This window comes from Anguilla rostrata, chromosome 6 (genome assembly GCF_018555375.3).
Source record: "Anguilla rostrata isolate EN2019 chromosome 6, ASM1855537v3, whole genome shotgun sequence".
Taxonomy (NCBI): domain Eukaryota; kingdom Metazoa; phylum Chordata; class Actinopteri; order Anguilliformes; family Anguillidae; genus Anguilla; species Anguilla rostrata.
In genome coordinates, this window is record NC_057938.1 from 20,794,919 (window position 1) to 20,822,808 (window position 27,890).

The 27,890-nt window shown below is 38.1% G+C and overlaps 1 protein-coding gene across 6 annotated transcripts in view; it reads right to left on the bottom strand.

Annotated features, from left to right (window-relative positions):
• Positions 1-862: 862 nt before the first annotated feature.
• The window catches only part of LOC135256806 (neuroligin-1-like), a 203,452-nt gene continuing 176,424 nt past the window's right edge, over positions 863-27,890 (bottom strand). For 4 of the 6 annotated variants that reach the window (XM_064338958.1, XM_064338960.1, XM_064338962.1 and 1 more), the window contains 3 exons: positions 8,786-8,998; positions 6,311-7,100; positions 863-5,763 (listed from right to left, as the gene is read on the bottom strand). In XM_064338958.1, coding sequence (XP_064195028.1) covers positions 4,941-5,763; positions 6,311-7,100; positions 8,786-8,998 — 1,826 coding nt within the window. In that variant the 3' untranslated portion in view covers positions 863-4,940. The remainder of the gene's footprint in view (positions 5,764-6,310; positions 7,101-8,785; positions 8,999-27,890) is intronic. The other 2 variants (XM_064338963.1, XM_064338961.1) reach the window with 1 other exon arrangement.

Sequence of the window (27,890 nt, forward strand, 5' to 3'; positions counted from 1 at the left end):
TCAACATTGTACCATGTCTTTAAATGGTTTAGAATGGGTTTGCTAATCGCACATCATATCTCCTCCCTGAATTTCTTAGCATTTTCAAAACTTGCATATCATATCATCATGTGGAAGAAGAATCCTGATCTAAATACTGGTAACAATTGATGGTTTTTTAAAAATAAATAAAAAATGCAGGGATTACATTGACGGAAGGATCTGTCATATTTCAAAATATTATTTGAGCTGGACTTTCAGTTCTGAATGCCGCACTGTGAGTACATTTTCTGGTTGTAACAACGTAGTTGACCAGCGACATGAGAATATATTGTAATCAACGTCAAGGTAATGTGGACACTAAAGATTATAAGTTTGAGAATTTTACTTTTTTTAAAACTTTTATTTGAAACTGGCACTGTAGAATTGCCTTGGTCACATGCACTTTAGTGGGATGAATGGGTAAGTTCCAATATGATAATATGTTACTGGACAGGATCAATAGAAATGTATGTGTTTCACAATGTTTCGCCATGTCAAACTATGGAACAAATGTTACATTTATTGATAAGGAATTATTGAATATATTTGCTTTTTTCCTGTGAGTTGCAAAAGCTTTTGCCTTGCAACAATGGCTGGGAGAATATTTATTTATTTATTTATTTGTTTATTTATTTATTTTTGGGAACTTAAACTTAAAAGCACAAACATTACTTTTTACATTTTACAGTGTGAACAAAAAAAAAAGTCTAAACCCAGTTGAAAATGATTATTATAATATGCCATTTAGAGAAAGCCAAGAGAAGCAATCACAGCATGTGCAAGGGAATCAAAGATCAGAATAAATATCACAGACACAAAAATAATCAAACTACGTTTACAGTGCCTTTGAGCAGCTTTAATGTCTGGTGTTACAGTCAGTATCTAACTGAATCTGAAAGGCTGTACAAAATGTTTCCACATTTTATTGATATTCACTGACATTAGGCATTATTTTTTCTCTAGTCGCTCACAAAAAACAAATACTGACAGTTTTTTTTGTATAAACATAAGTCATGTGATCCGTTTGTTTTGTCACAAGAAAGTAAATAGCTTCAAAAATCTATGTCTGTGATGGCTGACTGTATTAAGCTGATCCCCATACAAAGCAACTGAAATGGGATGCTGAGGACTGTATAAAGACATTCCGTCAACAAAAAAACAAAAAAAAGAAAGAATAGGTCACATTTTGAAAGTGCCTTTGTGCCAGCATGGGAATTCTGTAAAGAATCACAAAGCACATTAATCAGTGACAAAATGATTATATATCTTGATTTTCCATCAATGTGAAAAAGAAAAAAATACACACAATTATTAAATGTTTAACAAATGCTAAAAACATAAATATGAGAACTGAATTTAGTTCTTATGATCTGCTGTGAAATACCATAGAATATTCCGTAGAATAGTCATAATTTAGACAGAGAAATGCAGGTGTTCAAATTAAAAGGGCAGTAAGTAGGCTACACTTCAATGTACACAAATGACACATGTAACTGCTCTGTAACTGTAACTTGAAACATTTACTTAAATGGGTTACAGCTTGGTCAGTATATTATTATCAACATCCTCTTCCAAATTAGTCAGTGTTGTTGCATAGATGTTACAAATCTGGTATATGCACTTACGTATAGTCATGTGAAAAAGAAAGTACACCCTCTTTCAATTCTATGGATTAACACATACAGTAACCAATCCTCGTCTGCTAATCCTGGTGCCAATTACCATCTAAATTGATATGAAATCAAGAAGAGTGCTTTGTCATATGAGGTTAGATACATTCACTGTTAGGATGTAGTGAGACTAGAAGAGGGCTAGTTATGTTCTAATATGTAAATCCATAGAACTGGAAGAGGGTGTACTTAATTTTTCACATTGCTGTATAGGTCATTGAGGATAAAAGCATCTGATGAATGCTTAAGTGTCAAGGTAACATTATAAAGCAGTTAATTACATAGTGAGTAATGTACTGTATGGTGTATCACCATCTTAAAATAAAGTGGGAATGAAGTGCATGCATAAATCTGTAAAAGCTGATTTAAACTGACCTTTTAACCCATAACTGCTCCATGCTTTTGATTGGGAGGAATGGCATTCATTTTCCTACATTCATTAACAGTCACCTTTGTCTTCCAGCCCTGCAGACAGCATCTGAAATTCTTGAAGAATCCCCCACTGACTGCTTCTTAGGTGTTAATTTGATCTTCAGAGGAGGGTTGCTCAATGAGAGACTGTTCTTTAGCTTAATCCCCCCCCCCCACCCCCTCCTCTCAATTAAAAAACAGGGAGCCTCAGGAAGGGCTGTAGATGGTACAAGTCTTGAACTGTGTTTAGCGGTTCTCATCTTTGCTGAGGGTGTATCACATGGGGTCAGCATATGACTGGTTAGGGGTCCTTAGACTGTCTGTCAACAAACCTTGTATTGATATTAATGCATAATTGCTGAAGTTTCATTGGTTTATTTGTGCCCCGGTTGAATGAGTGTACCTTTTGTCTTCTCAGTATATTCTAAATGTATTGTGTGTATTCCTCCCTGTGTATCGCAACCCATTATCAGTCAGAAGTATGTGCCGGCTATAGGAGATGTGGTAGCTCAGATAATGACAGCGCAAATTGCAGCAGAAAGTTAATATCTTTTTATCAGCAGTTCAGTTACAGGTTTGACTAATTGCCTTTTTTAAGCTATGGCATAACTGGCACGAACAGACAGATTAACAAGACCATTAAGAATATTGAAGTGTCACATTATTGACCCTGTTCTGCCCCATATTTCTATAAGTGAAGAATGTGCTTTGACTCCGCCCAGTTGCCAGTTACATACTAGTTATCACATACCAGATGGCTTCATTGTGGGCATTTGATTAAGCTAAGTTTAGGTTTCTTGCACAAGAGTACAATAGCAATTTGGGGATTGCTATGGGGATTTCACCTCAGAAATCTGGCTCTCTGATCACTACTTGACATTGTCACCTGATGGCTAAGAAAAAAAGCTGTCGAAAGGAGAAGGTGCTTTTCTTCTTGGTGGATAAACAGCTAAGCCCTTAGGAAAATAATAGATTTGCATTCTTCACAGTCACTTTTACAAAAATATGACCAGACAACTGTGAGACCAAAGAGGGCAGTTTTTGGAACAACAAACCAGCCAACATGTGACATCTTGTGTTTATGCATGTATTCAAGAACACTGTTTTACCACTGCTCCAGCCTCCTCAAACAGATTCCACTAATTTGTGGATGTAGGAGACACTGTGCTGGGCCAACACTACTAGCTCACTCAGTGAAGATTTACTGTGGCATTATAAAAGCCATTAAGTGTTGTCTAGTGTCTGTAGGACACAAGGGTGATAATAGTGCTAGCATAGGCTTTGACAAAGTCACGTCCTGTAATAACTTCAGAAGTCAGAATCAGTATAAAAAAACTTAAAATAATAAAACCACCCTGAACTGAAACTCTTAAATATACAAAAAAGTCAGAGAGGAAAGTAATATATGTTACAATTTTTGAGACTTTAGTGTGAGAAATATATGCTGGGGTGGCAGGCTGCTTTCATTCATTGAAACATGGGGAAGTTATGGCCTAGATCCAACGAATGTTTGTCCTTCACTTTGACAATTACATGTAACGGTCAGTTTTTTTTATTTTCATCAGCACGTATTGGTGAGTTCAGCTGTCAACAATCGGGAACTTTCCAAAATGCGTTTTTAAAACAATGAAATAAACTATTTTAAATTTATAAGTCAAAATTAAGAGAAAATATTTATTGAATCCACATCAGTTACTTTAGGCAGAAGACCACATGACAACCCGAGCACCAAGTAAAAGAATCCCAAGAGTAAATAACACCTTTTAAGCAGCCAATTGTGTTATTCCCTCTGCTTAGACAGCACCCTCATAATGCTGAAAAGCCATTAAGCAATAAAGGAAAAACAGGAAATTTGTCCAGGGTAATGTGACATTGAGTATTAGCAAGAGGTGATCAGTAGCCTTTGGGTAATCAGATGATTAAGGACATAGAAAAATAATACAACTAATGTCCTCTGCATTTACAAAAATTAGTATTTTACTGATATCAAAATGTGGGACCAATGCCCATCATACAAAACTAGATGTTTACTCGACCTATTGGGTATGCACTGTGATTATCTTTACCCTCTTTCTCCCAAGTCTTCCCTGCATCACTGTCGCATCTGTCACCTGTGAGCCAATCGGAGTAGTTCATGAAAATTAATCCAGTGGGAAGTCAACTTATTTTAATTACAACTTAATCAGCAGAACAGCCACTAAGCAGATAAATTGTCATGCGCATCGTGCTAAAAATATCCGGTTTTCTCTGCCTGCCAGCTCTCAGTAGACAGCACCTATGGTAAGAATCTGCCAGAAGGTTACTATACTCGTTTGTTCTGTTGGCACACTGCAGTGTTGGCACCTTCCAAGGGCTTAAACAGCATTGGTGCTTAATGTATATGCATCTTGATATGTAAATACACAATTAAACGCTTCCCCAAAAATAAACTGATAAAAGGAGACATGTCTCATGTGTGCATATTTTGAAGTCTCAAAATATATGTTATGCCCCCAACTCCCCAAAATCCCACTCCAACTGCAGAAAACATGAGTAGCATCTTTTCTCCAGGAAGGACAAAAACAGGTAAAGTCTGATGTCTATTAAGGTTTCATTTATAAAATGTATTTTTGTCCCATGTTCTTCGTTCTGAATGGCTGCGTCAAGCAGTCCCTGTGAAATTCCTCAATTGAAGCCACAGCAAAAAACTTTTTAAATTGCGTTTCTGTAAAAAAAAAAAAAAAGACACAAGAGATTGTTTCCATTTTGGTTTAGTTCAGTTTTTTCGCTTTCCAATTAACATATGCCTTCCCCTCTCAGCAATAAAAGACCCATATACATCTGTGGACAGCACACCAGCTATACTCTAGTAGTTGAATGTGAGTGCGGGTGGGGATGTGGTAAGGTGTGGTTGTGCCCACTGGGGTAGGTGCTAAAAGGGTGCAGGGGTTGGATGCTGTTGGGGATCATGGTGATGGTGTTGGGGGTCATAAGAGGGAGGTCATTGGGGGACCTCCTCATGGCTAGGGCATAGTCAGGTGGGCAGGCAGTTCTGAGCACCACCTCATGTGGATGGATGCCATCACATTGGTGGTTGGCATCCGTGTGCTTCATCTGCAAGGTCATGATCTCCTCCTCCTGCGTGTGGGCGATGTCGTTGGCAGTACGCCGCTGAGGGGTGCAGTGCTGATGCGCGCCTTGTCTCCGCTTGTCCTTCTTGTAGTAGAGCGCGGCGAAGGCCAGGATGTTGAGGAAGAGGAGGGAGGCTCCCACCGCGATGGTGACGCTCAGCTCCGTAGAATAATCCCTCTGGTCCACCGGGAATGGCCGCTCCAGCTGGTCGTGGCCGTCCTGGCTCTCGGTGGGGAAGGGGGTCGGGTTGGGTCGCCGGGTGGGCATGGGAGGGGTTCTCTTTGGCGTCCCGGAAGTGGTCTCTGGTAGGGGAGGAGTGCTGGCAGAGGAGATGATTTGGGTGGCATCGTTGAGGCTGTGCAGATGGGGAACCAGCTCCAGCCACAGGTTAACCTTGTTGGCACGGTAGTGCTCCTTCACGCGGGGCTTAAGGCCGATGTGCAGATACAGCTGGTCTTTCTGGTTGTATCGCGTCCAGGCCACCTCCTCAAAGCGGTTTGGCTTGGTGTGGATGAACTTAGTGTCCTGGGGAACTGGCTGATTAGGGTCACTGCAGGTTAGAAATAATTTAATATAAATCACATGTTGAAGAACATTTATCATTTGCACATCAAAACAATAAAATATAAGAAAATATAGCTGGAAACAAAATAATCAGGAAGAATATAAGAATGATGCACATCTAATTTTTCATACTCATCACATTGCATTTGCACTGGACAATGAAGGTGGACTATCTTCTGAAATAGTAGTGAAATGTACTTTTATTTAAATGAAGCCAAAAAAAATGCTTGATAAAATCTGTGCAACCCAATGAGCAGAAGAAAAATAAAATCAAGGGTTAATGGCATGCATTTCTATCATTCTTGATCAGTAGTCCCCAAGCCTGGTCTTACGAGTCATAGAGTCTCTTGGTTTTTGTTTAAAACCAGAAACTAATTCAGACCCAAGACCATGAAGTGTGTTAACTGGACAGACTGCTGTAATTGATCAGTTAAGAAAGAACTATATGACAAATAAGGCAAGTAGACTCCTTTGCTCCCCATACCAAGGTCGGGGACCCCTGTTCTAAACCAAAAAAAATTCTCCGAACATACCCAGTTTTGGCAAAGTTCGTCCAATATGTCATCACCACAGCACTCAGCATGACATCATTCTTGGAGAAGTTGCACGGGAACAGGTCGGTGGGCCCAATCATGGGCAGCCCAAATACATAGGGGATCTCGTCCCCATGGGCTGCATCTGCCCACGGTGGCACCTGCTCTGTCTGGCAGTGGTGGTAGAAGGCGTAGAAGTAAGTAGGAGATCCAAAGCTGGAGTGAAGGTCAGCTGTGGCTACTGCGGGCGCTACCCACTGGTGGTCAGTAAAGAGGGCCAGCAGAGTTTTCCTTCTTGTCTCGGGGTTGTGCCGATCTGCCCAGTCTGTGTACATGAACTTGATAGTTTCCCTCAGGATGTCCTTGCCCTCTGGGTATCCGTACAGGTCATCCACAAAGCTCGAGACAGCATAGTCAAAATCGTTAGCCTGGACACCGTTCTCGTTATCCACAATGAGCTCGACGAACTTTAGCCCTTCTCCCTGGTTGACACCCAGCATGATGTCATAGTTGAGGAACTCCCCTTGCTCCATCAGGATCTGCGGATCATCAGGAATGACGTCTCCGTCGATGACCGGCCCAAAGGCGATGTGGTACCGGGCCGGCTGAACATCCTGGTCCACCAGCTCCTTGTAGTGCCTCTTCTGCAGACACTCCACAAGCTCGGAAGAGCCTTCTAGGTCACAGCCCACCTTCTTAGCTAGAATCCGGGCATACTTGGCTGGCTGGAAGCTAACAGCCCAGCTCGATAGAGCTGTTCCACTCTGTGCTATAGCTCTCTGAAATAATCCTGGAGGAAAAAAAAAATCACAGCAAGCTTGACACTCACTTCACAAATCATCACCAATAGGAAATTATGACTTCTGTGGGTAACACGACTTCATGTCATGTAATCCCTTGCTTACATGTTAAACTGAGAACCTACATGAGAGGAAGTTTCAAGAAGAAAATTCAATATTATTAATTTGGGTACAAAATGTAATTATCAAGTATCACAGTAGAAATAGATAACAGTTAGGCTATACCAATTAATATAGTAACAAGTTATAACACTCTACAGCCTTCTCATTTAAAACACCTGAAACTGAGCAGCTAAGCAAGTATTAATAAATGTCTCAGTGAAATAAGGCACTGCCCTGAAACATGAAACATGTTTAAGCAGAATGTAAAAAAAAATGTTCAAAAACTAGGTTTATCATTTTATACTGACCATTTTGTGGTATATTATTTTTGGGAAACTGAATGAAACACAGGACATTTCTGGCTGATGTTAACCTCTGCACAAGACTCCAAAGTACAACTCACTGTTGGCTGTTTGATCATAAAGGGTTTTCCCCCACTACATAAGGCCATGGCCAAAAAGCAATGCTAATTGAATTAAACATTTTTCTTACAGTGCTGCACCTCCTCTGACCTCAGGTTACACAACTTGTATGAATGAATATTCTCTCTCGACAAAGGGTGTAGCTTTCAGTTCAATATTGGGGGATTGAAATGCATAGACACTGAGAACTGCAACCCCTATAGGGGGGTCTGGGGGCATGCCCAGGAAACAGGAAATCACAGAAATAGCAAAAAAAAGAAAAAAAAAAGGGGGGAAAGTCACAAACTGTGGCACCTTGCAACTTTCATGACAAACACCCAGCCTTACTAGTATAGCCCAATTAAATCATGAAAATCCCCATCTTTATTATATGACATCATTCTTATCATCATCATGCTATATTATTAGAGAGCATTTGGCTTGCTTTGTAAAATTTGGGGCTTGTAACCCCCCTGCCCCCCCTGTAAATTACACCCTTGGCCTAGCACAGTGAAGGGAGACCTGTGCTCTACAGATGTTGTCCTTGCGATGAGATGTTAAACTAGTTAAACTGAACTAAACCTGACCCATTATAGCCATTACATTTTTTTGCAACCCCTCCCAAAGGAAGGTGATTTTTGTCAAATTTGCAAATAATTGCCTCTGAACATATGGCCGCTTAATCATCCCACCAATCCTACCTCTCAACTGTTCTCAGTTGACCTACTGCCACTTTAAACTTCTGGCAGCTCAGATACACTTTTCAAAGAAATCCGTACGTTTTCTAATCCCTTTGGTTAATGGCTTGACATTGCTACAAGGATGAGGAGAAAAAAGTCCCTGGGTGTTTAACAGATATAATGACCATAAGTCTACAGTAAAGCAAGTCTAGAAAATGATCTTTGCATATATGTAAATGAGTATTATTATGGTCTGTAAAGAAACCTTGGGTACGAGAAAGGTACTATACAAATTAATTATTATTATTATTGTTAGCAGTAGTAGTTAGTATTACAGTATTATTATTATTATTATAGAAAGATTTTAAAAATGACCACTAATGTGTGAGCATGCAAACAGTGAAGAAAAGGTCAAAATAAGCATCATATCATCTTCTAAAGTCATTGGCATGCAGACACAATAACTGGCAAAAGGTGTGACATGCATTGTACCTTTGGTTGAATTGCTCCAACGGTTACCTTCAGAATAATGGGACAGGGTCAAGAGGTTTACACAGGAGGCGCCGGCCCCGGACCCGAAAACAGTGATGCGTAGCGGGTCACCACCAAAGAAAGCAATGTTTTCACTCGTCCAGCGCAGCGCCTGGATGAGGTCCAGAAGTCCATAGTTTCCTTTAGCTGCTTGGTCACCAGTGCTCAGAAACCCTGAAAGACAAATAAAAAACAGACTTCCTGAATTCACTGTTAGTTACAGAAAACTGCATAGTAGTGCTATTATTACAATCTGAGATTATTAATCTGATACTGCCTCTTTTGTTATCACAAAAGGCATACCCAGACAAACAGGTATTCCAAAAAAAATTAATGATTTAGGCCCCAGAACAATTTTAAAACATGCCTGTAGTTCACTAAAATTTGTTACTTGCTGTAAAACTGATGTAAGAACAAAACCCAGACATTTATTTGTATAAATAACAAACTAAAACAAAAGAAAACCCAAAAAGTTCACAAAACGATCTAAAAGGATCTTCACAAAAACCTACCAAACACAAACGACACAAAAGAAACCCCAAAAAACATCTCCCCTGCCTCATACTGCTGGGCTTATGTTGGCTCACAAGCAGGTGGAGGCAATCAAGCAACTAGGCAATCAGGCAACTACCTCCACCTGCACTACCCAGACCAGCAGAGGCAGGGGACGTAACACTTGCTAAAACATCATATGAAAGAATAACTTTTGAACTTGTTCTGACGTTTCGTTTCAGATTATTTCAAATTATTTTGCTGTCCAAAGGGTTGAAGTTTTTTCAAATAATTTTTTCACAATGTCTGTATCTAAACTAGTATCACTGAGAGTAAAGAGTAGTTATAATCTTTAAGCTCATAATGTCTAAGCTCAGCAGGGACAGAGGAAACCTGAACATAGAACAGCACTCCCTACTTTTAGCTATGCATTACTACAATACATAGAGTAATAAAATTCATAATCTGCAATATAATGTGTCCTAAAGAAGTGAAAACCATTCAAAATATACACTTCCTGACCTAACAGATCAGTGTCCCCAAAAAGCTCTGAAAATCTCCATAAAAAGCTGTACGACGGGCAGAAAATAATTGCACACTCCAACAAACTGAACTACAGCACTTGTGCATTTAATCCATTTATGCAATAAACTGAGTCACTAATGCATGAAGTCAATTTTGTTTATGCCATGCATAATATTAGTATGGAGATCCAGCTGTTACATGAGACATATTTTCAGAGATTCAACATAAAAGCCACTTTACTGGAACAATATCAGGTAGTCATAAAAAAATAATACTTAATGTTTTGTTTAAAGCATCAATCTACTCTTTGATGACAGGCGAAAATAAGAAGATGGAGTACCGTTCAAATAACCTGTTTAAGGCACATTAAAAGTTAAGTGTGGAGTTGGAAACAGTGAAAACAAACACTTGCGAGAATAAGTGTGCGCTCTAATCTAATTACAGGAAGGCATTTGCAGTAAGCTTTAAGCTGCTGGCATCTAAATGCTCACCAAAATGAAGTCTATGAACCCTTCAGATCGAATAACTTCATGAGTATTCCACATCGCAAACAGATAGTCAAGAACGTGGCGGAACTGGGAAATATGTGGGTGTGGCTGTGATACGTTTGGGTGCCAAGTGGTAAGCAGCCGCCAATATTTGGTTTAATTCCGTATTTTTATAAAAGACAACGATGAATGAATTCATTAAAAACGGGAAAAAAAGAACAAGATAAATCAATTAACACTTGAAATACTGAGACCATTAAACATATTATATTGTTACATTTAAATGACAAATATGAATTTTAAAAGATGACATTTAAAAATATAAAAGGTATTGATCAAAACACAATATTTAAATGTGAATAACCAAGATTAGAGACCACATGTAAATTTTTATTGATTAAAATATAATGGGTTTTGCTCTGTACTCCACATTCTCTGCTTTTATCAAAAGGAATTTTTATTTTGACTTCACCATGTAAAAAATACAGCACTTTTTATAAATAGTCCCCCCCCCCCATTTCAGGCATCATGACATTTGGGGCAAATCGCATCACAGGTGTATCTGATTAGTCAGGTGTGTTCAATTGCTTCCTTAGTGCAGGTTTAAGAGAGCTTCAGGTATCTAATTTTGATTCTAGCCTTTTTATTGCCATTGATAAGTCTGTTACTGGCATTTGTCAACAAAGAACCAGAGTTGTGGGAATAAAAGCCAAGAATGCCATTACGAGACATAGACATAGTCAGAGACATAGGCCAAACCTTTGGCTAACCAAGATCAACTGTTTGGAACATTCACACAAGCCCCCTAGTGGCCAGGACACCAGCATCTTTACATTGCTCAACTAAGACATTCCATGAGTGGAAACAACAAGTTCTGTGTTTTAGCTTTATTAGAAGATGATACCTGACAACTATGCAAAATACCAAGTTTCTAAGTACCACGTGCAGTCTGTCCATTTAACAAGCACCCACTCCCAGCAGTCTCATCTGCAACTCCCTGCATCTCCCTCCAGTCTCATCCCCAAGCATGACAAACTGGACAATAGCGCTTATCTGGGAGTTCATGAAAATATTGCTTCACCACCAAAAATTTGTATTCCAACATAGCAACAGGATAAAGTCAACGATAGCCAGAAAGTATGCCAACAGCCAACACAACAGCATTTTGTACGTAAAGGTTCAAACAATTCTACTGATCCATAGCAAAATATTCCTTAAACATACACAAATCCTTATTGAGTTTAAATGTTTTTTGTTAACCCGGCGCAATTAACTTTATGTATTTAAAGTTTGTATTTATTGCACAATTTTATGAGTTTGGCATACGTTTATATTCATGTAAAACTACGGGAAAACACATACTTGCACATATTGACACGGAGCAAAATAAACGATATAGCACATTTATGTTATCATCAATTTGGTCCTTTAACGGGACCCAAGGGCTGATACCATAAAGAATAAGGGGGACTAATATTATTGGTTCAGATTAGCAGATCTCTAACAGAGTGAAAATCTAAATAAGCATTCATTTAGACAATCTAATAATACACTCGGCCCTGTTGCCAATTTGCTAATGCGCATACTGGCAGAAGAGAAAGCAAAGTGACCTCAGCTGCTTCACTATTAATTTGCTTCCCCACATTCCCACATTGGTGCCAATATATGAGAAAAAGAACTTCTCATAGTGGACCCCGGATTTCAAGAGCACCAACATGGCAAACACGGCAGTTGTCACATTAATTAAAGAGATGCCTTGTGTAGAGATAAGGCTGTCAAACCTTAACAAATGCAGTCCTACAATCTACATCCCAGGTTGCAGTGAACCATTTAAGCTGCGACTGCAAACGTCCGCCCCAGGCGCGGGTAAACTAGCCATTCTTGCCCTTATGGAATATCCGCACGGAGAAGGGATTTGAATACAATTAACGTGAGGTTAAAGGGCAGACTGTCTCCTTTAAATTTATGGTATTTACATCCACGTTGGGTTAACTGCGCAGGAATTAAAGCCGTTCTTATACATCTTTCCCACATTATGGCGCATTATGCTGCTGGAAGTATCCATTTGAAAAATGGTAGACTATGGCCATAAAGGGATACACATGGTCAGCAATAATGTTTAGATATGCTGTGGATTTCAAATGATGCTCAATTGGTATTAAGGGACCTGATGTGTGCCAAGAAAATATTCCCCACATGATTACACCACCACCACCAGCCTTCACAGTTGATACAAGGCAGGATAGATCCAAGAATTCATGCTGCTTACATCTCATTCTGACCCTAGCCACTGCGTGTTGCAGCAGTAATAGAAATTGGTCAGGCCAGGTGATGTAAAATCTTTAATTGTCCAGTTTTGGTGATCACGTGACCGATGTAGCCTCATATTCCTGTTTTTAGAGGACAGGATTGTAACCCGGTCAGGTCTTCTGCTGCAGTAGCCTAGAAGCTTCAAGGTTTCACGCATTGTTGGTTCAAAGATGCCCTTTTACGCACCACTGTTGTAAACCGCTGTTATTTGAGCATTTGTGGCCTTTCCATTAGCTTGAACATGTTTGCCCATTCTGCCCTGACCTCTCTCATTAACAAGGTGTCTTCGCCCACAGCTCTGCTGCTTGTTTGTTGTTTTTTGTTTATCGAGCCGTTCCCTGTAAACTCCAGAGACTGTAATGTATCAAAATCCTGGGAGGGCAGCTGATTCTGAGATTCTGGAACCACCACGTCTGGCACCTGGTCAAAGTCGCTTAGATCATGCATCTTGCCCATTCTAATGCTTGGTTGAACAGCCATTAGACCTCTGCACCATGTCTGTACGCTTTATATGTTGAGTTGCAGCCACATGATTAATTGTTTAAAGGAGCAGGCCATTTGCGTTAATGAGCAAAAATGGGCACTGTGTGTGCATATTTATGAAATGATGCCTCTACTTAGAAGCTCATTTTTATCATCATATAACCTGTAACACACCAACTTCGATGATTAATAAAGTAATGGCCGATTATGAAAACACCCCTGATAATAAAGCACCAATCAGTAAAATAAACAGTAAGTATAATTGTTTTATACCCATGGCTACATACATAAAATTACTGTAATAGAAGTATGCTAAAATGATTTAGTTGACGTCTTGATTCACATTTTTGGGTTTCGTACACTTTCATGCTTCATGTATATTATCCTTATAACGTAATACACATTTAATGTTATATTGAGAAAATCCAATAAAAAATAAATCTTTGCTGTTTTGCTGTCTGTAACTATGTTAAAATAATAACTTAAAATATTTCAAATTCCAGATTCAGACACCAGTACATTTCAACAGATTACAGGCAATTAAAACACAACATTAACCAGATATTACGATGGCAAATGGTTATATGAGTTTGTTAGTTTCAGATGCATTTTTATTTTCTTTTTCTGAGGGATTTGCAGTGCTTCTGAATATTTTGCAGCATATAAAGCATTAAATCACTTCAAATACATATTTGATTCAGCCCTAGTAGTTTTAGACATTCTGAAAATGGGGCAAACTCATTTTACTCATAGCTTTCAAAGCATGACCAACTGTAGCAGGAATGTTAAACAGAGGTTGTTTTGCCCAAAATAAGCTCTTTTTCCACTCAGACAGATATTATGTGGTCATGTAATATCCAAACCTGCACCTGCTGCCTCTTTTATACCCTTCACTGCTTCTTGGCTGAAAAAGAATTTATATATACATTGCCAGATACCTCAGCTGTATGCTGCTTATGAATACACTTTTGCAAAGTAGTTAACTCCACATCAGGGGCTTTATCCATGAAAGGCCTTTTATCTACAAAAGACAGTTTCATATTATAATGTTCAACAGCAACTGACTTGACCAGAGTTATGCAAAAATAAGTTCCTTAGAAATCTGTCCTAATTCAGAATTTCTTAGAATGTAAGATGGGTGTTGTCTTTAAGTCCCAATACGGATGCCGGTTCTTTAAAAAAAAAAAAAAAAAAAAACTGTAGTTGTCAACATGAATTAATGGTGTACAAATACATGAATTAAGCATGAAATGTAGTTAGCAGTTAACAAATACATTAACTAATGTATTACTGACATGATTATTTATACATTTGCGAGGACAAACATATAATTAGTTAACCATTAACACATACATTAACTGTCCTATATGAATTGGCAAAACAACTACATTAGGTAATGGCAATTCATGTGACCTTGTTGTAAAGTGTTACCAAGAACTATGCAACATATCAATGCAACATATTAATTCCCAGTTTATTCAGAACAAAAGTTGAGAAATGGCAGCATTTTCAAAACCGGAATGATCACCTGCTACTTCTTATGCTCATTGACAATGTACTTCACATTTTAACAGATAAACATTGTAATGCACAGGTCTGTGAATCTGTGAATGTTTATTTATTTGTATATAACAAAACACATCTAAGATATCTAACACAATCATAGAAATGTTTCTCAGGAGCATATCTGGGTTAATTACACATTTTCTGTAATTCTTTTTATCTATTTGAAAATACAAGTGTGTATTTTTGTTGTATTTGAAAAACTGTTTTCAATTATTTCTATTTACATTTATGAGATGTATTTGGAAATTTAAGCTCTGTACACATTAACCTAAACTTAGCACAAGAGCATTAAAGATACCTTTTTCACCCGCTTTATTACAGTAAGGCTAAATTAGTTCAACTTTACTTAACAGAACTATGCATTGCTTTGTCACCATTTCATCTACATAAGTTACATAAGAAGTTCAATAATGTTTGCATGATTATCCCATCACTGAACCCAATACACATACTATATCCACAAAGTCCCTCAGACCAGTTGTGAATTTCAGGCAATGACAACCACATAGAGCCAGGTGATTTTTCAATGTCTTATACAGAACACTGCACAATATGTGGGAAATAAATCTAATTTTAAGATTAATTTTAAGATCGAATATTTCTTTGGCACCACCAAGAGACTGCAGTTCCTTACAGAGGGTTGGTTCAAAAATGGATGACACTGCTAAGGCATGCTAAAATGAGCAAAATGCTTAGGTTTTCAAGTTAGAAAGAACAATATGTTTTAAATAAGAATATTCAGACAGTCATTTGCATTGATACATAAACTCATCACTGCAGTGGAAAAGTTGCTTGATTATATTTTAAAAACAAGACCATTTCGAACATTTCATCTGACAGTGAACAGCGGTCTGGACTGGAAATGTTGAATATGTGCTCTATGGCAGCAGGGGATGTTGGCACATGCATGTATTTAGCAACAATTCTATTGAGGGTTGGATACTGGGTTCCGTTTGTCTTTCAGAACAGCAGTGGGTCAGCAGATGTTGGAAGATGAGGTACAGAGAGGTACTCCTCAAACTGTTTGTGGATGGTTGGAGAATCTGTTGCGTCTCATAGGTCGATGCATGTAGCCTAGCCAAAATGTTTATCTAGAGGGCTTCTGGCAGGCCCATTGGAGGAGACGCTGGCTGCTTTCTTCCTCATTGCTGGTGAACCTTTCAGCAATGTTGTTGATTTATGCTCTGAGGGCAGTCCTCTCAGTTGCATTATTCCATGCCAGCTTGAAGTGTGGTTACAGCACAAAGGCCATTTTTCTCCCGGTAACATGCTAGTTGTTCTCAATTGCTTTCTTCAGGCTTTTCACCAGCTTACCATTGTACTTTGTAGGGCACTGGCTAAGGGGGTTCAAAATCCCGCTAACGCAATAAATCATATGGCTGACAAACAGTACATTTGAACCCTGTGCACAAGTGTGGCAATCCGAAAGAGGTTAAGGATGTCTACAGCATCACTCAGAATGTAGTTTTCAAGCTGGGACGGTTTGGGGACAGGCAGTAGGTCCAGTTTTGTCGTCATTTGCACTGATGACTGACCTGATCATTTTCAGCTGAGAGTTCCACTCTGTGGCACTGGCTGGTTGTAGACAAATTTCCCCCTCAAAGAGATCCTGGGCCAAAAACAAATTGTGATAGGGAGAGACAATGGTTCAGACTCTGGAGAATGCCTTGTTGATGGTTGATCAGACTTCAGGCCATCTTTTAATGGTAAGCTGCAGTATATGAGAAAGAATCTCTCATGTTGAGGAATGTAAATGTCATCCAGTTCCGTTAAAATTACAGGATCCAGATTTTCCTCCTCTGTATCACTGTTATCGTCTTTAGAGGCCTTTGCCTAATCTTAACACTGAACAAAGGCTGTTACTTTCATCGTCTGTTACCATGTTTACCTTTGTTGAAACTGTGTAGTGGACCAAGAACCATCACATGCATTGGCATGTCAAATCTTTTGCAAGTCAGCATGTGAAGGGTCCAGTCCACTAGAAACTGCCCAGTCATTCCAAGATAGAATTTTATCTGTTTGCTGGACCAGGGATCGAGTGTAACAGAGAGAAGATGTCAACCCAAGAAGAGACAACCCAAGAAGTTTCTCCTTCATTTTTGGCTTTTGGAGCTTGACAATGTAACCAGACAAGGTCCTACAGGTCGGCACCAAATAGCATGGATCCAAACTATCACAGACCATCTTAACACTAGAAAGGCCAGAGGCATTTTGACTTTAAAATTAGACCAACTCTGTAAATGCAGTACCCTCCTCGTTTAATTTATTCCCTAAATATTTGGGCTTCAAATACCATTTTTCTACTCAACTTTTTTAGGCAGTTTATGCCATTTTCTTTACAAAACCCCCGCCAGACAATAGGCAGCAGGTGTTGGTACCCAGGTGCGAATATGTCACTCTCTCCTAGTCGCAACTGAATGACAGTCGCTTTGATACAGATCTCAATCTAGCGCTATCAAAACAAATTTCTCACATATAATCACTCAAAATTCATTCATTGCAATCGTGTTATGAAGTTGGCTTTAGACTTTAGGGTGGAGTTTATAACTCTGTAGAGATAACACCTCAGACATATGTTCAGTTTTTCACTGAAATCAAGACTTTGAATAAACTCTGAAAATGTTGTGTCAGGTCAGCAAATGCAGTCAAAATAAGGCGAAAAATGACTTCATGAACGGCAACCGATTCATGTGTGGTCCGTACTTACAGTAAACAAACCACCAAAGCTGTGCGTTCTCCGAATTTGATGAGTAAGAGGAGAGGGTGTGTGAAAAAGCACTCCAAATAGCGGAAGCAGGGGAAAAGAGAAGTGTAGCCTACTGAATTTGTTGTGATGGAATAAATTACTTATTTAAAAATATCGCACTTAGTATTTCTTTAATTACTTTTTCCATTTTTTGTTTGGTCTTGTTTTAAACATTTTAGTGTTATTCTCAGTGTGCCTGTAGGCCTAATATGCCTTGATATGTTTTTTCCTTAGCTTATATAACAAAATCGCAATATTTTAGAAATAAAAATGTTGGAATTGCTTTAGTTGCAAGCTTTAGTTCACGAAATCAGTTTCGCAACATATGGTTTCATGATCTTTATGAAATTAGGTTGCTGTTGGTGCTGAATTGCTGGACAAGCCACTAATAGGAAGTAAAAAATGGGGCCTTTCTATTGGGAAGGGTGTGCTCTCAGAAAAGTCCCAGTCATAAACAATACAACATTTACATCAATTTAACCCCACACTGCATACACTTTTCTATAATACAGGTACTGACTAAGTATAATGATCTCAAATTCTCTTATACAAAAAAAATGCGTCCTTGAGATAACTGGTGTCAGTATTTTGTAAAGCCATTTTTTAAAACCATTTTTCCACAGCGTCTGTAGATGTCTAAAATACCTTAAACCTGACGAACACTCAAAAACAAGATGAACATTTATGTTTTGTCATATGTTCTGTTACATGTAGTAGGAGTCCACTCTAAAAGTAGTTATGCTGGGTGGTGAATCCTTAGTAAATAAGTATGAATGATATGAAAGGGCAGCACCTACAAAATTTTATTTACTTTAAGGATGCTGCAATAAACCAAAATACAGAGTCAAATGTTACAGTAGATGGTCTAATGAATTTGCCAATCGTTTACACATCTTTACTGCAAATTTGGGGATTTTGTATAGAACTGGATAAGAGTGTGAATGTGAAAAAGTATGCATATGTGGTGTTATTTTGGGGTCCCTTTTATCATAACAGGGTAGAAGAGAACTTAATCAACAAAGCAAACACATTTCTTACATTTTATTACTCAAATACGGTCGCCCATAGAGTACGTCTGTGAGAGTATGAAAAACAAATAACCAACCAAATTTAAAATGGGGTATCATCTTCGAAGGTACAGTCTGATCCACAATTTAGCAATCTTACTGGAAGGTTAAAACATTTTTCTGCTTTAAAATACACTTTTAAGTTCAATATTTAGACAGCCTCTGTGAGAATTCTAGATTACCTCAATAAGTATTGTTTCCTGGGAAATTATGTTTCCTATGACGCAGGAGGGGACAATGATTGCATTCTACTCTGTACTTGGCTCCAGTGTAGAGCTTGTTCCATGTAGAATGCTGTAATTTCCTAGATATGTTTCAAGGAAGTAGGCCTACACACTCTTCTAAAAGCTCATTATAAGCAGACAAGCAGTTTATCTTTCCAGTATGATTGTACAGTTGTTGTGGATCATGGACATACCCTCAAAGATTTGGTAGAAATTTGGTAGGTGATTTTTGCTCACTGAAGGTTTTTGCTATTCTCACTGAGGTAATCTGCAGGTGACCATATTTCAGTGTAATGTCATGAGGCATCAGAAATATTGGTGGATACGCTGGCAAAAGGTGTCAGTCGTGGCATAATAACAATATTGTGGACAAATCCACTCTGTTGTCAAAATAAGTATACTTAAGGATTTTTTTTTTCTCATGGTAAATAATTTTGTATCATATCCAATATAGAAATTAATATTTCACTTAACTTGAGCTCCCCTTGAGAATGGTATGTTCTTCATTGCAGTATTTGCACGTAGCTTTGAAGTTTCCCTCAATATTGTCCGACATGATAAAATGATGTACAACCTTGGATCTCACAGACCCTATTTTACATGCAGAGGTCAGAAGCCAGAATAGTATCTCAGACAAACAGGGGTCGGTAGCCAGGATAGATTCTCAGAGAAAAAGGGCTCAGAACAGCTCAGTGCACAAACAGTATCTCAACATCCTACACAAATCAAGTAGCACAGGTTCCTTATATAGCCTAGCTGAGATTACTAAACAAGAGTAGGTTAGGTAAATTAACTGATTGAATAGCTCCACCCCAAATTCTAAATATGGACGTTTAGTTAACAACCTTCTAGGATGAATCAGTGTGTCAATAATATGCAACTTTTGACTTACAGATTGGTCTCTGGAAGGATGAAGGCATTCGGCAGCCTGTTCTGATATATAATGAGGTTGCATTTCTAAATACAATCCATTAATTAAAATCCAAACAAGTGAAAATACTCATTTTCAAATACTATTAAAAATACATATTTTAAGTATTTGCAATTACTGGACAATACTTTCCTAAAGTATAAATGCATTCAATTCGTAACTGACAATTTGCCATTTAAAAAAAATAATATTTGGAGGAGGTAATTGAAATAATAGTAAATGCAAACACATATGTAGTGCTAATTGGCCCAGGTCTGTTAAGGAGTAGTTATTAATCACTGTTTTTTGTTTTTCAAATCCAATCCTTGCTTCTTTCAATGGCAGCTCACCATTGTAGAACAGTAGCAAACTGTGCAGCGTGCGCTAAAGAGAGCTAGTACCTTTATATTATCTTATTGACATTACACTGTGCAAAGGCTTTCAGCGTGGGCGTCCTTCTCCAAAGACTTCACACACTCTGACAGGTACATATTAGAGAGCAATGGTGACAAAAACAAACCACCTCATTAGGCTTCTTTTATTGGGCATGACAATCATCTCATCAAACGCAATTTGTTGAAGCTCAGCAATTTATGATTTCCTTAGAGATGATGAACGTTGCCACTGGCAAAGTATGCGAATGTGTGCAATAATTTCTACCCTAGCTGTCTGCTTTGTACAATACAGATGTTAGTCGTTACACACACACACACACACACACAAATTCCCTTGTAGGGATGAAGTACATTCTCAGTCAAAATGAAAGGGAAACACAGCATTTTACATCCTGTCAAGTCTCATAGTGAGTAGAAGTTGGAATCAGGGGGTAGTTCTTTGCAATTTTCGAAGCAGAGAGAAGCTAAAAGACAGATGGCAGATCAAGATCTTTGGGGTCTGCGGGCTTGCTGTCACAGCTAATTCACCATTGACAGATGGGATGACAGTTTAAATGAATCTGTCCACAGTCCAAGAGTTTCAAGAAAAATTATATCTAGTGCGCTCACTGTGGCTGTCATGAAAGCCAGGGGTTTGAGAACTTGGTCCTGGGGTCTTCCTGTGTATGCTCCATTTGTTACAGTCAATCCCTTGATCAAAGACAGTTTTTCAAAACACTCACATCTAAGTTCTTCCATGATATTTTCCTCAAACTTAACACAATGTAAGTTTGACTCATTTCTGTTTGCTCTGCCTTCAAGCTCTTAATTTTCCACAAAGGGTTGAGTATCAGTGACCAGCCATGCACACATTCACCAGTTGGGGCCCCGCTGACAGTCTATAATTTCATCAACTAAAAATGTAACTTCTTTATAAAGGAATCATTAGCTATATAGCACATTAAAGATAATTACGGAATTCGTTAATTTGACTAATTAAAAGTCAAGGATGCAAATATGGGACATTTATTTGTAATAGCGTACACAACTATTTCTGACATAATATATATTTAGAGGTTGAATTACGCCTCAGTAGACATTAACAGCACCTAATTAAGAACAAATAACAGCTTATTACTATTATGGGTGGTTCAATTTAGGTTGGACTGAAAACCAGAGCACAAAAACCCAGGAATGAGAACCCCTGATGTGAGTAACACTGACTGGTCTGGAAATGGCCTTAGCCAAAAGGGTGTAGGCTTGTATCCCCGGGGATAGAGGGAGAGGGGGGTCGGGGGGTCTGTTTATTGCTCTCATTAAGCCCATCATTAAAACTGTTGCTTAAGTTAAATGTACATATGCACATGGTCAGCAAAGTGAGTCCACTGGGACCTTGATTAAGCAAACAGCTCAAAAGTAATGTAATTAAATTTAGGTGAATGCTTTGAAAAAAATTGTTCAGTGATACTGAAACATACCATAATCTGCTGTGTGGAGCAAAAAAGGCTTTCTTTACATTTACAAAGGCCTGTGTTTTACTACTTCATAATTCCCTCGGGGTAGCATATACAACAGTCAATGCTTCACAAATAGGAAACTAGCAAATCACAGGTACTCTCCTGTCTTTGCTTACCGTACTTCTATACTGAATTGTGCTTGTTTAGTCTTTAAAATGACTTTCGGGACAGAATATCCCCATATACCAAATACCATACCATTTCCCCATTACAAATGCTACACAGGAGCTGTGAGAATTGTTTATTTTGGGTGGAACAGACATTTCCAGAGTATCAACTGTAAGGCAAGTGTAAACATGAAATGAGCGGCATACAGCGCACAACACGCCCAACTGTGCTTTATATTCACATCAGGTGTACTAGTACACACGCATTTTCCTTCACCTTCAGACAAATTTTATTAAACACCGGCACATCCAATTTCTGTCGGCGCCTGTGTGTGCGCAGAATAATGCATCGTTTCCATATATTATTAATGCGGAATTTTCTTACACTAACACATATATCTTTCCATTTTACCTACACTGCAATTGGAATATAATATACGGTACTAAGTAAGAAACTGTCCATGACGAAGAAGCCAGAAATGAAGCCCCCAGTATCAGCCATTTATATTTTGCTTCAAAATGTATTGATACAAGACACACAATGTATCTTGTGCTTTTCAAATGAAGTTTAGACTGATAATGCGACTTCCTGTGAGAAGTTGTATAAAACACACAAGTCATACGTGCCCCTTACCAAAGCCTCCTGCTCTAGTCATCTTCTAAACCTGACCTCAGTCAGGTCCCAAACATAACTGAAATAATTGGCTCCACTGAGCAGGAAAGCTCTGCAGTTTATTAGTTCATTTAGGGCCACAAGCAAAAACAGTAAGACAGAACTTAACAACATCCATATAAAGTGCACAATTATGTAGCCCGACAATCTGCTTAGCCATTATATATTGGCACAAATACGGGGTTAAAATGGGATTTTAATGAAACCATCATCATCGCAGCAGCTAAACCTTCTACACCGCCAAATACTCTTTCAGAAAGTTCACATAATTGAAAATGCAGAAAAAAAAACCACGAGCACGTAAGCCATGATGGACTGCTTATTTAAAATGGCTGGCCCTTGTGAAAATGGAATGCATTGTATAAGAATACGGAACATTTCAATTATTATAATTTGCCATTCCGTCCATCTTTGGCTTGTCAGTTTGCCTACAGCATATATGTACACTGAATCTATCACTGTGCTTGAGTGTGATCTGATTTTTTTGTATAACATCATACTGCCTAGATCTCATGTATAGTATAAATCATAATAGAGTATCACAATCAATTATTTAAAACAAAAAAAAAACTGATTATTTTCGATCTAGGTGTTAAAAGTGTATTAATCTCAAGTTTCTAGTTGTTCCAGTATGTCTTTATTTGAGGGTCATATAATATCCAAGTATTCATCTCTACTGCCGTACATATCTGGTGAAACTTTCCCTGAAATAATTGTCTGTAGTGTCCTGTGTTACAAAGAAGAATTCCATCCCCATCTTTTCTCACTTATCTGACTTTCCTGTTTGACCTTATATTTATAAAAAAGCAAAAAACCTATTTGCTTCCAAAAATCTTTTGCCAGGTCTTTTATTTATTATACTGTATGTGTTCTGTAAAGGTCTTCTTTATCTTTAGATGTATTTTATATTGCCCTGATTAGACTGCTGTAATGCGTTGTTTACTTTACTATTATCAATGCTTTGTTGATTTCAACTGATATCATAACTTGTATCATAACTTTCCAGAGTGGGAGTGTAGGCAGGAGATGGGGCACTAGTGTCAAAAAAACCCAGTAACACCCACCCAATGACCTGTTCAGCTCAAAGGGTAAGAAACTCCCTGAATGTATATTTTTGAATAATAAATTGCATTTTTTTCTCTCCTTAACACTAAAACCGCCAGGATTCGTTGTATACCTAAAACCACCAACCGGTAAAATTTACCAAAACATCTATTTTGTATTGATATTGCAAAAAAATCTATTCTATCACTGTAATAGCGCATTTGTTTCACAAGGGTATGTCTAAAATCACGAAATAACTATATTCAAATGACCAAACAAACAACCGCGTTAACGAATGATTTCACCTCGCAACATTAGATGCAGTGATATTATACTCAAACATTTTGACCTAATCAAGCATTAAAACGTGCATATGAACAAAGTTCTGTGTGAATAAACGAAAATCACAAAGAAATACGAGTTAATCCATTCAACAAAGTTGTCTTTATTCATAAACACCATCGATCGCAACAATAATACAACACTATCGATACAACGTTCACGTAGCGCTGGGCAAACATAGATGGCAAATTAGCTAAACCTACAAAATTACATACGTGCATCAGGCAATTGGTGAATTTGCCTACACTCACTTCCACATACGCTTCTGCATTCAGCACTGGTGAACGTTTTTAGTTCTTGGCTTTGCACTGGCGCTGTCACATGCCGTATCTATACTTTCTTACATTAGGAGGTGCTTAATAACTCAATTTTAGGAAAAGTCAAGGACTGGGAGACATGAGTTTTTTACTGAAACAGAGTTACATACATTTGAAAAACAGAAATGGGTAAATTTTACCCGGTGGCGGTTCTAGCGTTAAAAAACCTTATCAACGTGTTTGTGGAATAATGTAAAATTGCTGAAAAAATTGTACGACACAGCACCTTTAAAATTAGACTACCTTGAAAAACCTAGTATTGGAGAGTGGCTTAGAGGCTACCAGAACGCCTCAAATTAGTCCATGGTGTGGGACTCAGGACATATATCCCCTAGCAGAGGAAGCTGGGCCAGTAGTTCCACAGGTCAGGCTCATAAACTTATAGTATCACAAGCTTTGCCAGATGGACACTGATGTGAGACACTAAGTCTACCCAATGTCAAAGGAAGCATTTTGTTATTAAGCTAATGGTCATTTACTTCTTCATGAATTACAATTTTGTGTAGGATGTGCTCCAGTTGGAGTCAGAGATTCACCCCAGAAAATGATTGGCTCGTGTTATCAAACGATGCATGCTTCACAGTGTAGAAATCTTTTCTGGGATTAGAAGATTGGCCACCTTATAAAACTGCAAAAGCCTAGGGACTTTGACCTGACAGTGCTGTTTTTTTACTGGGAAGGCATACTGAGGAGTGGCTTGGTAAGAAAGGTAGACTAAGGAGTAGCTTACAGCAAGACATTAATGGTCATATATTATTAATGATCTCTGGGTTTTATCAAGCTCCCCTGCATCCTTGAAATGTGCAGAGAATAGCATTTAAAAAACACCCAGAGTCCTATGGGCAACATCCCTCTAATGAACTTCTGAAGGCAATGGAAATGTCATTGTCAGATACCATTTCCACATTCTCCAAAGAGAAACTGTACAGTTGAAGGTGCATTCATCTATAATTTATTTTTAAGCAGTGGAAAGGAAAGGTCAGGCTAGTAATGTATGGAGACATGGAGTGCAGAAAATACCCTGCCCTGCACCACATAAAAGAGAGGCCATCTCACAGAACAAATCTCATATTGTCCTTAACTGAAAATATTAAATCACAGAGGTTTTACTGGAAGCAGGTCTTTCGGCCAATCTGTTCTTTGAAAAAGTTACCTTCAGGGGCAATATAAAATAAATTTTAAAAATTTGCTAGAAAGTATTAGAAAGTATCTTGTTTCGGGTTTCAAGTACTGATGAACAAGAGACATGACACGCCCAAATGTCATTCTGGAGGGCCACAACTGCATGCTCAACATACCTCTACACATTTATAAAATTGATCTGGACTAGTCTTTTCCCAAAGGGGTGCAGAGCAGATTTGGGGAAGGATACTGGCCTGTGGGAATGGGCCTCATGTAGGGTAGGAACCAGACATTCTGTAAAACAGATTTGTCAACAATTCATCGGTACCCTCCCCTTTCCAAGTTAGTTAATTGGCCGTCAATAAAAGCCATGATCTTGCACAGTGTGAAAATGAATTGACCCTTGGGTGGCTATAAGTAAAAATGATAGATAAAGTTTTCAGAGTGGCAGGCATTTAAGAAGTGAAAAAAGCATTGTGAAAACTGTTTTTATGTTCAATTGAGTGTCAGTTATGTATTCATATTTGTTTTGATACCTTATAAAATAACAAGTTTATCCTCCTGCTCAAAATCTATTTGGTCTAAATGTTTTTCCAATAATCCATTTGCAGTGCATTACTCATATACAAAATTGGTTACACACAAACACACACACACACACACACACACACATACTAATTTGTTTGTGATTCTAAGAACAATTTTTAAGTTTACTTCTGTAATGCACATTGTGGAGGTCACAGAATACTGCAAAATGCTGTCAAAAACAAACAGGACAGGGGAAAGGAACTTTGTCACTTGGGACTTACACGCACACTCATATTCTGAATCAGACACTATCTTGAGGCATGGGTCATGAAAACAGCATATTCTGATTAAATACCCCAAATGTGGCATATGCCAATATTATTTGGGTTATTAGAGTGCTTTCAGACATGTATACAGCTTATTTAGAATAGTCATCTCAATCGGGGTTTTCACCAGTGGGGTCTTTTTTACCCACTGCATTTTAAACATGACCCAAACAGCTAGCAGTTCGCCAGACACAACATTACATTACATTATACACAAGCATGGAAGGTGCTACCAAAAAGATACAATATTTTTGGATGGAGGGAGAAACCATCCTACTCAAAAAAAATGTGAAAGGTAAATAAAGAGCATAGCCTATGGGACATAATATTGTGTAGCCATTTTACGTTTAATTGGACTATGTACGGCTGCATGTAAATGGGAATATTGTCTCATATGGAATAATAGCAAGAAACTGAATATTGTGTGCACATAAACGTAGTCAGTGACTTTGAATCAACAGGACATGAAGCAACAAGACAAAGAGATCCTCATATTGCGAACAGACTCCCCAATAACTAGAGATAAATGAACACTTATTGAACAACCAAGTACATTACCGAGAGTGAACAGATCAATACCACCCTTTTCATCTCACCTTCCTATGCAATTTTATGTTCAGTATATAAAGTATATATACAATAATAAAGGTATGCTGTGTACACAAAATTAAATTACTTTTATAGACTGCTACCAGTCTGTGTAAACATTCACATCCAGGTTTAACTAGGATTTTCTGGTCATAACAAATGACCTTCTCTGTTTAGACAGCCAGTTGTTTTGCCACCAGTGTCAAGTCATGACCTTGGATAGCCAGTAAATTCAGTCCTATGTTTTTGGGTGTTTGGAACATAGACAGATATTGAAGACTAATTTATCAAGTATTTAAGAGAGACCTGACTCATGAACTGTTATACATAGACAGACGGTTCTTCACAGGGGTCTGTCATGTGCTGACTTTGGTGAGATTAAAAACTGAGGTAAAAATAGTTTAAAAAAATTTTTTCACATAATTTCCTAACCATATTGCAATATATTGATACACTCTCACAAATTTGTGTCAGCATAATTATATTCTAGGCCTAACATTTTTTTATTGTTTGAATTTACCCGAGAAAAATTACACTGAATGACATTTTGGCACTTCAAAGTGGTAAAAGTCTGTGAATGTATCATTACCCACCATAAACACTTTAGAAGCAGTACAGTTATATAACACAATAACAGTTATATAACATGTATATATATATATTAATTGTCCACTTTATAGATTACATTTGGAAACAACATTTACACATCAGGCCATTGAACCATGAATTGTATCTTTCAATTGTACTGAGCAATGTGAGATTTTCAGACAGGACTATAGGCATGGATTCTCACAGCACTCAGCAACTGTACAAAAGACAAGACCTACCTCAAACTCTTCAAGAGTCATGGCCTCCCTGTGCCTCTTGAGCAACATGGCAGCAGCAAATGATGTATTTTAGAAAGAAGCTCAGAGCAAACCACTCTGGAAATCTTGAGTAAAGTGGTTAAAAACAAAAGCAAGAACAGGCTCTGTTCAGGCACTGAGACTGATTTGTTATATCACTTTATTAGTGCCCCTTTCCATCCAATGGTAAAGGAACCAGGGATGTTGTTGCTTTGGTGGAACTCACTGACCATTTCTATAGGAGGAACACTGCATCTAGGGCTGTGTATTTTTAGCTAAAGAAATTAATTATTAACTGGATTACTACTAGTTTTGCCATTGGAGATCACATATTTGCAGGTTCAGGTCTCAATGAAAACTGTGTGTGATTAACTGGCCTTAGTAAAACAAAAAAAAAACAAAAAAAAAAGATAATTGGAGATTGGTAATTCTGAATTAATGTAATCCATGAACACATGTATTGTGCACAATA